This window comes from Lepidochelys kempii, chromosome 5 (assembly GCF_965140265.1).
Source record: "Lepidochelys kempii isolate rLepKem1 chromosome 5, rLepKem1.hap2, whole genome shotgun sequence".
In the NCBI taxonomy this organism is placed as follows: domain Eukaryota; kingdom Metazoa; phylum Chordata; order Testudines; family Cheloniidae; genus Lepidochelys; species Lepidochelys kempii.
Genome location: NC_133260.1, coordinates 27,998,391 through 28,010,953, shown reverse-complemented (window position 1 = coordinate 28,010,953; position 12,563 = coordinate 27,998,391). Strand labels below are relative to the sequence as shown.

Here is a 12,563-nt window from a genome sequence, read left to right as displayed (position 1 = left end):
TTCTGGCCCCTCGGTAAGCTAGAAAATTAGTTTAGCAAAATTTTTTTCAAGCTTTGTACTCTGTATGAATAAGAATGACTGTATCATTAGAGAAACATACTTGCCTATAATTCAGCCTCTCTGAAGATATCACTAAATTCCTATTTGTCCACCTTCCTTCCTCTCAAAGTTTAAACTTTATCGGCTTAAGTCTGATAATTTACGGCATTCTTTGCTCCCCGTTTATCAGAGAACTGAAGATGAACATTTTAGAAGGCTTGGCGGTATTGGCAGCTGTGTGTTACAGGTCCAAAAGCTTTTGTGAGCTAGGGAAATTCCCACCTATGCCATGCTAAAAGCAAAACCAAAAAGAATAGGAGTCAGTTAAATTATATTTTCAGAGAAGACAAATAACAGGGAGGTAGTTTCCCCCTTCGGTTTAAGCCCTGAAATGAGGGGTTATGACCTAAACTGAAAGCAGTACCATAACTATACCCTAGCATCATTCTCTTTAATTTTCCTTTGTTTTGGCTTTGACAGCTTGAAGCATCTAAAACTGGATAAAATGCTAGAAAAATAAACTATACAGAATAATCCTGAACTTGGATCATGATGGACCTGCCAATAGAATCTCTTCCATCTTTAAATTGTATGATCCTCTCAAAAGTAAATGCTTTTGATGTGGTATCCAAATATATGTGTAGAAATGTTTTATATCGACCTCAGTTTGTTTAGTGGGTTTTATTTGGTTTAACCCTGATGCATAACATTCTACCATACACTCTCTCCCCAAGCTATCGTGTATGTGTTTGACCAGTTACCTAATTGATGGTGCTTACTGACTGTTCAGTTGGAAGTTAGACTGTTGGAGTAAATTTTTTAGGAGTAAAGGTTGCATCTCCTAGTGGTAGGGCAGGCTCTTGCCCTGTTCTTCTACATCAGTTCAGGATATGTCTTGAGTAGAGACTTGTCCATTTATTCAGATTTTGTGATCTGCAGTAAATCTTTTTGAACGACAGAGACCAGTAATGTGTTTATGGAGTTATGGGGGATAGCGCTCTCTGTGATTAGAGCAGTCATTTTCAAACTGCTTTGCACGGAGCTGGCTGTCCTTTTTTTCCAGCTGCAAGTTTCACTAAGACAGTAGAAAATGCATTACATATTTCACTAATAATGCTTTTCCAGTCTGTGATAGGATTACTTGAAAGGGCTAATGTCCCATGTTCTCAGTTGTAGCCGGTCCTGGCTGCTTTAGAAAAGCAGTTCCCTGAGTCTTGATTACAATAGATCCACCTCCAGGCAAACTCCTTCTTGCCGCCGCTTCCTAGCGGGTCCCTCTCTGGCCGTGGTATGGCCTGGGGTAGTGGTTGGTTGGGAAATATAAGGTATTAATATCAGAAAAGTTAAGAAGGTGAATATTTTATTGAATGTTGTACAGCTTCTGTTAAACAATGCATGCCTACAATTTGGTATCATGGAAGAATAGCCTCTGGCTAAGGCACTGCACTAGTATTTGGGAGATCAGGGTCACTTCCTAATTTGACCACAAAATTCCTGAGTGATGCTGAACAAATTGCTCATTCGTTGTGCTTTAATTCACAGTCTGTAAAAAGCAAGTAATACTTCCCTCTCAGAGATGCTGAGGATAAATTCATTAAGATTTATGATGTACTCAGGTATTGTAGTGTTGGAGAATTTTTAAATATCTAGATTTACAAATTGCTGAAGTTTGTTTAATAACAGGGTATTGCTAAAATTTTCCTTTGAAATAGGTGTGTGTCCACTTCTTGGGCTTATGCCACTTATTCTGGGAACGCAAATACGCATATTGCGGTTCTAGGTGTAAGCCAAATCGGAACTCTTTGAAGAAAAACAGGCTAGATCCTTAACCAAAAGCCGGAAAAATGAACAGGGTACCTATTATGTTTGGGAAAATATGTGGTGAATGCTTGTTTTTCTGAATCATATCTACCAATAATCTGTTTCTTTTGCAGAACCCTATGATAACTTGAGGGAGATTCTCCAAAATGTGGCCAAATTACAAGGTGTTTCAAATATGAGAAAACTAGGCCACTTGAATAATTTTACTAAGGTAAGAACTTAACTGGTACAGCTTGTTCAGTGGTAATTTCTTTTAATGATTATTTTATTTTTACTATGCCAGATGTTTGTTAGGACCCTCACAGTAGTCCCTGCTGCGAAGAATTTATGATTCAGAATTTAGATGTGACACCATGGCGAGAGAGAACAAACAAGATTATGCATTAGTTCACTTACCTCTTGGTGGCTGAATTTTTGTTTGTTTAATTCACTCATGGGTTTTGTGACAGAAGTGAGTTTTAGTAGAAATTTGAATGACGTGCGCAAAGCTGGAATAGGTTTGAGAGGGGAATGGAGTTGCACGGAAAAAGGAATGGAGATGTTTGCGGGGGGGGAGGACATAGAGGGAGTGTTTCCAGAGATCTGGGGAAAGTGAAAGGAGACTAATTCGGTTATAAGTAGAAATGTACCTTTTAATGTAAGGCAGAAATACACAGAGCAATGGATAGCCAGTAGAGCAGTTCAGAGAGAAGAGTTGTGGCTTGGTCTTAACAGGAGGCAAGAAATATTTCAAAAGCAGAATTTGGGTAGACTAGAACAGAGAGGGTTAGGTAAGAGGCCTTTTTTTTCCTACTTATATTTACTGTTGATTCACGGTGGTATGATTTATAGTTTTCACTTCAGTCCAGGTAACTGGTGCACAAACACCAAAATAGTGAGCAGTATATAAATGCCTTAGTAGTATATTAGATCCTGATTTTGTATGGAAATTGACTAATGTTTTTAAAAGTGTATTTAGTATCTCTTTTGATCAAGCTAATCCCTTTCCAGTTACATTTATTCCATACTTACTCATACTTCAAAACTCCTACTTTAAGGGGGTGATTATATGGGCTTGAAAATATAGTCTCCTCGCTGACAGTTTCAGCGAGTGTTGTTGGGGAAGGAAAAACCTGACTGAAATTTCATTCAGAAATCTGTGATGGAAAGGATGATACAGGTAACTTCTTAAGTTGTTCTGTGTTTAAATACCAAAATCCTCTGATAAAAGGAAATGAATAGGAATTATGACACTTTTTCGCATTATGTATATTTGAGTTATACCTGCTATCTTTAGTGACTAAAATATTTATTCCTGTCACTGTAAAACCAACATAGTTAAGAAAATGATCTGGATTCTATTACTACATGTACATCAACTAATTTTTATTAAGTTCCAACCAGGGGTGTGCACAAGGGGGGGGCAAGCAGGGGCACAGTTCCCCACAAATCAGCCTGGGCACAGAACTCCCCTGGGGCAGGCAGAGCGAACTGCTCGGCCCCTGGGCGGTGGAGGGAGGGAGAGTCAGCACCACTGGCCCTTGGGCCATTGTGGGAAAGGAGGAGAGCCAGCTCCACCTCCTGTAGCGGGGAGAACTAGCTCCTCAGTGCTGGTCCAGGGCAGGAGATGACAACTTCTCTAGTCACAGGGCCGTGGGGGAGAGAGGGAGAGCCAACTCCACCGGGCCGTGGCGGGGAGAGGCAGCTCCTCTGGACGCAGGAGTTGGGGTGGGGGTGGAGGAAGGAAAGGCAGCTCCTCTGGTTGCAGGGACACAAAGTGCCCCTCCAAAAGTGGCCAATTTTTTATACCTGTTCATGCCACTGGTTCCAACAACAGTGAAGGTTGTCAAATCTGCTTCATTCTCATGCAGAAAGAAAAGGAGTACTTGTGGCACCTTAGAGACTAACCAATTTATTTGAGCATAAGAGCGGTTAGACAAAGGACTCCTTGAAACCTGTCCAGAAGCCAATCCGAAGTCTTTAAAGTGTGCATCCTTGAAGTTGAAACTTGAATTGAGTTCCTCTGAGTGCCTGAGCTATGCATCAGTGCTGTCTGCGTCGATGCAGTCAAGCAGATCAGCTTCACCCACGGTTCCCTTCACTACAGGAAGAGCTCTTCATACCACAAGTGAAGTTACATCTACCATTGTACAAAGCACAGAAGGTCCTAAAGTAGAGCTGATCATCCTCAGTACCACTGACAAATCTCTCTCTTCCAGGCCGGCTCTGAATCTCTTGACACCCGCTTCATGCAGGCTTAGCCTTTACAGAGAATTTGGAGAGTCTGCAGTGTGTAGTGAGATTTTTGCCCCTTTGGATAATTCTCAACAATTTTTGTCCAGACTTCCTTTTCAGAAATCTGTCCTGGACCAGCAGTCCCATCCAGAGCTCCTTATCATGACACACACATCAAAAGTTCTTCCTCTTTATTTGAAATACTTTACACTAATTTATCAAAGTCAGCTAAACAAAAGAGCCAAATAAACAAAAGAGCCAAATAACACCCTTCCAGCTCATCAGAATTCAGAAAAAAAACTCTTACTGTGGCATCCCACAAACAATTGCAACTTTTCTCTCATAAAAGGGCAGAATTTCCTCCTTCCCTTCAGAAGAATCTGGGACAGTTTAGGGGAGGCTATTTAATGCCAGTGGTCTATAACATCCAGTGAATTGATCCCCACTATAGTGGGGATCAAAGAATTATAATTACCCCAAATCAAGTGGGATTATCTCAATTCAAAACCAGAATGGTTAGGTTTTTCCTATTCGCTAACATCTGGGAGATTAGAATTATCCAAGTGTACATGCTACATAAACAAGAAAGAAACTTATTTTTTGAGTTTGATAAGAACAGGAAGTTCGTTTCTGTCCTAAAAATAGATTTTTTTTTTCACCCTCTGGCAGAGCCACCATCAAGCACAGAAAATTCTGATGTCTGTGGGCAGAGTGGGTGCCACCAAAGAAATGTGTGAATAAAAAGGATAAAAATCATTCAAACAGGGTTTTGAGTTCTTATCTACTGGATTAAGAATCTGTAGTTTCAGTGATTACAAGTTCACAAGTGCTCCCTCTACACCAGTGGTTCTCAAACTAGGGCCACCGCTTGTTCAGGGAAAGCCCCTGGTGAGCCGGGCTGGTTTGTTTACCTGCTGCGTCTGCAGGTTCGGCCAATTGCGGCTCCCACTGGCCATGGTTTACCACTCCAGGCCAATGGGGGCTGCAGGAAGGGCAGCCAGCACATTCCTTGGCCCATGTCGCTATCTGCAGCCCCCATTGGCCTGGAGCGGTGAACTGCAGCCAGTGAAAGCCATGATCAGCCAAACCCATGGATGCGGCAGGTAAACAAACTGGCCTGGCCAACCGGGAGCTTTCCCTGAACAAGCGGCAGCCCTAGTTTGAGAACCACTGCCCTACACCAAAAAGTAGGGTTGTAGATGAATGGAAGGGTTCAAAAACTCCCAAGAGGTATAAAAACAGACTTCTCTCTGACACAGCTTGTGATGCCATCAAGTTCGTACCATACTCTTTTAGTGTAATAAAAGTGGTTGTTGCAACTTGTGGCTCAGAGCAGTTGAAGTGCACTGTGCATTTGGGTTTCCTGATTGGAGTTTTTGGAGGGTGTTGGGGACAACTTCCTGGTACAAGTGCTGGAGGAACTGACATGGGGCTGTGCTTCTCTTGACCTGCTGCTTACAAACAGGGAAGAATTGGTAGGGGAAGTAGAAGTGGGTGGCAGCCTAGGCAGCAGTGACCATGAAATGGTTGAGTTCAGGATCCTGAAAAAAGGAAGAAAGGAGAGTAGCAAAATACGGACCCTGGACTTCAGAGAAGCAGACTTAAGGAACTGATGGGCAGGATACCCTGGGAGGCTAATATGAGGGGGCAAGGAATCCAGGAGAGCTGTCTGTATTTTAATGAAGCCTTATTGAGGGCACAGGAACAAACCATCCTGAAGTGCAGAAAGAATAGCAAACATGGCAGGCGACCAGCTTGGCTTAACAGTGAAATCTTCGGTGAGTCTAAACTCAAAAAGGAAGCTTACAAGAAGTGGAAATTTGGACAGATGACTAGGGAGGTGTATAGAAATATTGCTAGAGCATGCAGGGTTTAATCAGGAAGGCCAAGGCACAATTGGAATTGCATCTAGCAAGGGATGTAAAGGGTAATAAGAAGGGTTTCTACAGGTGTGTTAACAACAAGAAGGTTAAGGGAAGTGTGGGACCCTTACTGAATGGGGGAGGCAAAATAGTGACAGATGATGTGGTAAAAGCTGAAGTACTCGGTGGTTTTTTTGCTTTGGTCTTCACAGACAAGGTCAGCTCCCAGACTGCTGCACTGGGCAATACAGTATGGGGAGTAGGTGAGCAGCCTTCAGTGGTGAAAGAACTGGTTAAGGACTATTTAGAAAAGCTGGATGTGCACAAGTCCATGGGTCCAGATCTAATGCATCCAAGGGTGCTGAGGGAGTTGGCTGATGTGTTTGCAGAGCCATTGGCCATTATCTTTGAAAATTCATGGTGCGCGGGGGAAGTCCCGGACGATTGGAAAAAGGCAAATATAGTGCCCATATTTTAGAAAAGGGGGGAAAAAAGAGACCCCGGGGAACTACAGCCCAGTCAGCCTCACTTCAGTTTCTGGCAAAATCGTGGAGCAGGTCCTCAAGGAATCCATTCTGAAGCACTTGGAGAAGAAGGTGATCAGGAACAGTCAATATGGATTCACCAAGGGAAGTCATGCCTGACCAACCTGATTGCCTTCTGTAATGAGATAATGGGCTCTGTGGATATGGGGAAGGTGGTGGATGTGATGTATCTTGACTTTAGCAAAGCTTTTGGTACGGTCTCCCACGGTATTCTTGCCAGCAAATTAAAGAAGTATGGCTTGGATAAATGGACTATAAGGTGTATTGAAAGCTGGCTATATTGTCGGGCTCAACGGGTAGTGATCAATGGCTTGATGTCTAGTTGGCAGCTGGTATCAAGCAGAGTGCCCCAAGGGTTGGTCCTGGAGCCGGTTTTGTTCAACCTCCTTATTAATGGTCTGGATGATGGGATTAATTGCACCCTCAGCAAATTCGCAGATGACATTAAACTGGGGGGAGAGGTAGAAAAGCTGGAGGGTAGGGATAGGGTCCAGAGTGACCTAGACAAATTGAAGGATTGGTCCAAAAGAAATCGAATGAGGTTCAACAAGGACAAGTGCAGAGTCCTGCACTTAGGAAGGAAGAATCCCATGCCCCGCTAGAGGTTGGGGACCGACTGGCTAAACAACAGTTCTGCAGAAAAGGACCTGGGGATTACTGTGGATGAGAAGCTGCATGAGAGTCAGCAGTGTGCCCTTGTTGCTAAAAAGGCCAATAGCGTATTGGGCTGTATTAGTAGGAGCATTGCCAGCAAATTGAGGGAAGTGATTATTCCCCTCTATTTGGCACTGATGGGGCCACACCTGGAGTATTGCATCCAGTTTTGGTCCCCCCACTACAGAAGGGACGTGGACAAATTGGAGAGAGTCCAGCAGAGGGCAACAAAAATGATTAGGGGGTTGGGGCACATGACTTATGAGGAGAGGCTGAGGGAAATGGGCTTATTTAGTCTGCGGAAGAGAAGAGTGAGGGGGGATTTGATGGCAGCCTTCAATTACCTGAAAGGGGGTTCCAAAGAGGATGGAGCTCAGCTGTTCTCAGTGGTGGCAGATAAGAGAACAAGAAGCAATGGTCTCAAGTTGCAGTGGGGGAGATCTGGATATTAGGAAACACTATTTCTCCAGGAGGGTGGTGAAGCACTGGAATGGGTTACTTAGGGAGGTAGTGGAATCTCCATCCTTAGAGGTTTTAAGGCTTAGGTTGACAAAGCCTTGGCTGGGATAATTTAGTTAGTGGTGTTCCTGCTTTAAGCAGGGGATTGGACTAGATGACCTCCTGAGGTCTCTTCCAACCCTAATATTTTGTGATTGAAGGCCAGGCCCCAACTTCACTTCTAAATGAAAAATTAAATTTTTTAAACTTTCTTTTTCTCCCATCTAATTACAAATGTTAGTGATGCACACCCTGATAGACATTGGATCCATCATTACTGTCCCTATCTGAAAAAAAGCATAGATTTCTACTTTAAATTTTTTTTCAAGTATCAAAAAAGAGTGGGACTTGTGACCAGTCCTGATCTTTCAAATATAAATCTGTTCTATGGGCCAATTATGTCATTTATATTATGCTGTTAACTGCCTCAGTCTATTCCTTATGTCCTAAAAAGCATTTGCAAAAATGATAATGTATAATACCTAGATGTCTGAGTATCATAGTCTTTTGCACACAAATGGGAGCAGGGCCATTTCATGTTTAATCTTTTAAAGTATGCATAGAGTTTTACAGGCAGATAAGAAGCCTTACCTCAGTTTCATAGGCTTATTTTAAATTTTGTTTAACTTTGACATGAAAGTGAGATTTCCCATAGAGACACTAACGATCCTGATACTCATCAGGATATAGCTTGGCTTCCTTTAGAGCTACAGGTGAGTCGCATCATGCGCACATTTAACTTATGTGAATTCAGCTATATGTGCTCGGCAAAAAAAAACAAAACCAAGATATCTGTAAATAGTGCGGGCGCGTCCACCCACCTTTCCATTCAATGAGCATATGCCTCGGAATGAGCGTGAGATGGGAGAGGGGAATCTGCTATTCCCTCATTCGGTCTCAGTTCTCGTGTGCCTCTCATAGTGCAAGCATCTCGCCGCGCTGAGTGGGATTCTAGTGTTCAAAGATACTGTATGTATTTTTCATACAACATGGCCCCTAAATGCAAGTCAACTACTTCATCTGGTGCTCAACCGAAAAAACAGCGGTCTGTTCCAACACTGCAGGAAAAACTGGCTGTGTTGGACTTATTGAGAGATGGTATGTCGGTCTCCAATGTGGCGCATAAATATGGCTGCAATGAATTTAGCATCTGTGCCATCAAGATTCGAGAGAGAGAAATTAGTCAAGCCGTGGTATCGAGTGCTCCAATAACTGCTACCGTGACGAGCCAGGTGCGTGATAAGACTTTAGTGAAGACTGAAAAGGCATTAAACTTATGGCTGAAAGACGTGAACCGTAAACCCGTGCCTATCGATGGCAACATGTTGGAAGAGAAGGCTCTTAGCCTCTATGCGCTGTTCAAAGCTCCCGCCAAAGAGGGACAGCCTTCTGATGAGAAGGAATTCAAAGCCAGCTAAGGTTCGCTTAACAGTTTTAGGAATCACTTCAACCTCAGAAACGTGCAGACTACTGGTGAAGCTGCATCTGCCAATGAAGAGGCAGCAAAAGCCTACCCCGAACAATTAAAGAAAATCATAAAAGAAAAGGGCTATCTTCCGGAACAAGTTTTTAATGCTGACGAGACTGGGCTCTTCTAGGGGGAAAAAAGCCCAACCACACTTACACTTTAAAATCAGAAAGACAAGCCCCTGGCTTCAAAGCAGTTAAAGACCATGTGTCTGTGTTGTTTTGTGGCAATGTGGCTGGGCATTTAATAAAGCCGGGCTTGCTCTACAGGGCTGCAAATCCCCGTGCCCTAAAAGGCAAGAAGAGAAATCTCCTGCCTGTGTTCTGGCAATCAAATAAAAAGGCTTGGGTGATGGCAGCATTATTTCTGGATTGGTTCCACAAATGTTTAATTCCGGAGGTCAAGCGGTACCTTGAAGAGAGAGGATTTGACTTTAAAGTGTTGCTGATCGTAGACAGTGCTCCTGGCCACCCTGCGGCACTCTGGTTTGCGCATAACGATGTTGAAGTAGTCTTCCCCCCCCCCCCCCGATATCTCCTCCAACCTCTCGACCAAGACGTGATTCGCTGTTTCAAGGCCATGTACGCAAGGCTTATGTTCTCACGGATACGTAGCGCTATGGATGCTGATCCCAATCTTTATGTGATGGAGTGTTGGAAGTCCTTCAACATTGCCGATTGTATCACTTATATTAAACAGGCAATGGATGCAATCAAGCCTGAAACAGTCAATACATGTTGGTGAAACCTATGGAAAGAATGCATGAATGATTTTAAGGGTTTCCTGACCATTGACAAAGAAGTGAAACGCATTGTTCAGGTGGCCAGGCAAGTGGGTGGTGATGGCTTTGTCGACATCCTTGGGGAAGAAATTAAAGAATTAATTGAGAGCCATAGAGAAACATTGACTAATGAAGAGTTAGAGGAACTGATGAAATCGTCTACAGCAATGCTTCTCAAGTTATCTGATGTGGGGGACTGGCAATTTTTTTTTTCAATATGCGCGCAGACCGGCAGCCGATGGCTTGCAGACCACCGCTTTGAGTAGCACTGGTCTATAGAAGACTAAGATGATGACGACTAACAGGAAGAGCCAGCAAGTTGGAATCTTCATAAATTTGCTGAAGTGTTCCAAGCAGCGAAACACTTGAATGATTTAATTTCTGAATACGATCCCTCTATGGAACGAAGCCTCAAAATCACACATCGTATTACGGATGATTTGAGACCGTATCAATAAATGTTTGAGCACCTCAAGAGACAACAGCGACAGATGCCAATCACCATGTTTTTTCAAGGAAAAACAACCAGCAGTAGATGAGCCTACGCAATCAACTTCTCAAGCTGAACCAGAGCCAACCACTTCATCTACGACTCGCTCTCCATCACCCAAGCTCTGTCATCTGTCTCCTGGATCGACATCAAACCTTGACGACCCCCTGTAATTAAAAATACAATACTGTAAAATTATAGTTTGCATATGTACTCTTTACTGTATACATTATACATTACTGTACAGGGTTGTATACACAACCATGTACAGTATACTGTACTTTATGGGCGATTTAAGGGATTTTCAAGGGTAATTTTGACTATAACGCGATTTTCACCTTACGCGCTGACTTTAGAACCTAACCCCTGCGTAAGATGCGACTCCACTGTGTTATCTTCACATCCCAATTCCCATGCCAACTATGGTTCTTGAGAATTGCAGTTGAGGACCAATACTTTGTAGCCATGTCGTGCAGTCTTTCATCTTCTTTGATACTGTGGTTACCACACCTAACAATAATTATGGTCTCAAATTTTGAGGAATGAAGCATCCAAATATACTGTTATCTGTGCAGCCGAAGACACTATCATCCAGAGGCCTGGAGAACAGAGGCAGTTTCCTTTCACCTAGTTCAGAATTCTGTGAAAATCTAGTGGCTAGGAAGATTAGGAAAGACCGATTAGTGGCAGAACTATGAGTAGACCAACTTCTAACACAGTTTTGTACACTGACAAACAGATCTTTTTTTCCCTTGACAAATATATATCAAATATCTAGCTCTTTGCAGAGTATATTGTATATTTATTGAAAATATCATATTGTTTTGAATCAAGCTAGCAACAATGTCTTGAAACTTTGAAATAAGATGAATGACATAATCGGGGTTAGGTACTCAGGTTTTCAGTGTCTTGCAAAAGATTAGAGTTTTTAAAGTGATTATAGAATTCCAACCCACTGCAAATAGTCTAAATATTTCTGTTTTTGTGTCAGTTTGGTATTCCTAAGACTGACTTTTACAAAGTGCATACTTTTCCTCTTTAAAAACCAGTTTTGACTTATCTAATATGTTTTTTCATTTTTTGTAGATATGAGTGTATATGTGGAATAGTTTGAAGAAATAGTTTACTGCTAAGGTGAATCTTATAGATTCCCACACTTGACACTGTCTGCAGCATATGACTGACGGAGCTGAGTAACAAGCCAAGAATTTAGAACCCTAGGCAGAGCCTCAGTTATGTGACCCTAGGAAACATACTGACACAGATACCATCTGCCAGTTTCTTACTTATAGGCGGTGTTATTGTTGGTCCCAGAATATTTAGAGATGTTTACTCTTAAATTCATTATGCTTTCCTATCTTCTGGTTTTATTTTTCATTTTTCTTTAATAAGGAAAAATGAAGGAGTAAATGTGGTATATTTTAGATGTACAGTAAAAATGATTTTCTATTTTAATACTTCATTATCTCTTCCTGGAACAGGCGACTTCTGGTCACATTGACCATTTTATGTTCAAAGAGTCAGTGAATAGGATGAGATGAGGCTTACCTTTATTTCCAAAACAGGGAATCAATATTTTTTCCTGTTTGCTTCTGTTTATATATTCCTTTTACAGTTTCCTTGTGTATGCCATCAAACAGTTACTTTTTGGTTAAATTTCTCCTCTGTTCAGCTGTATTTCAGAAAGAGACAGGAGTACATATGACTAATTGAATATGAGCTCTCTATGAAGCAGTGGTAGAATTTGATACAAGTAGGGAGTCAGGATTTAAATGGGTTTTTAATTTAAGCAGGGATTTCAGATACAATTGGATTCTTTATTTAAGTAAACTAATGTAAATGGAAGTGCTCCCACCATCTTGTCTTCCCTCTGTTTGCTTTCCCTAAATTATGTCCTATGCTCTAGAATGTATTGCATTTACTTCTGCTGCGTCAATAGTACAACATTCAACATATCTCCTAAAACAGAGGTGGGCAAACTACGGCTGACCGTCCTGCCTGGCCCCTGAGCTCCCGGCTGGGGAGGTTAGTCCCTGGCCCCTCCCCCTCAGCCTCAGTGTGCTGTGCCACCAGCACTCTGGCCCACCTCTCCTACCGGGAAGCACACTTCTGCTGGGCAGCGGGGCTGCGAGCTCCTGCTGCTCTGAGCAGCATGGTAATGCGGTGGTGGTGGTGGGGCGGGGGTCCTGAG

General features: G+C 42.5%; 1 protein-coding gene across 7 annotated transcripts in view; it reads left to right on the top strand.

Moving 5' to 3' along the window:
• The window catches only part of RICTOR (RPTOR independent companion of MTOR complex 2), a 189,001-nt gene that overhangs the window by 35,549 nt on the left and 140,889 nt on the right, over nucleotides 1-12,563 (top strand). For 5 of the 7 annotated variants that reach the window (XR_012158870.1, XM_073343822.1, XM_073343818.1 and 2 more), the window contains one exon: nucleotides 1,974-2,071. The exons of the other annotated variants lie outside the window; for them this stretch is intronic. Coding sequence is in view for 4 of the 5 variants with exons in the window: in XM_073343822.1 (XP_073199923.1) it covers nucleotides 1,974-2,071 (98 nt within the window). In the remaining variant the exon portion in view is untranslated. The remainder of the gene's footprint in view (nucleotides 1-1,973; nucleotides 2,072-12,563) is intronic. 7 annotated transcript variants of the gene reach the window in all.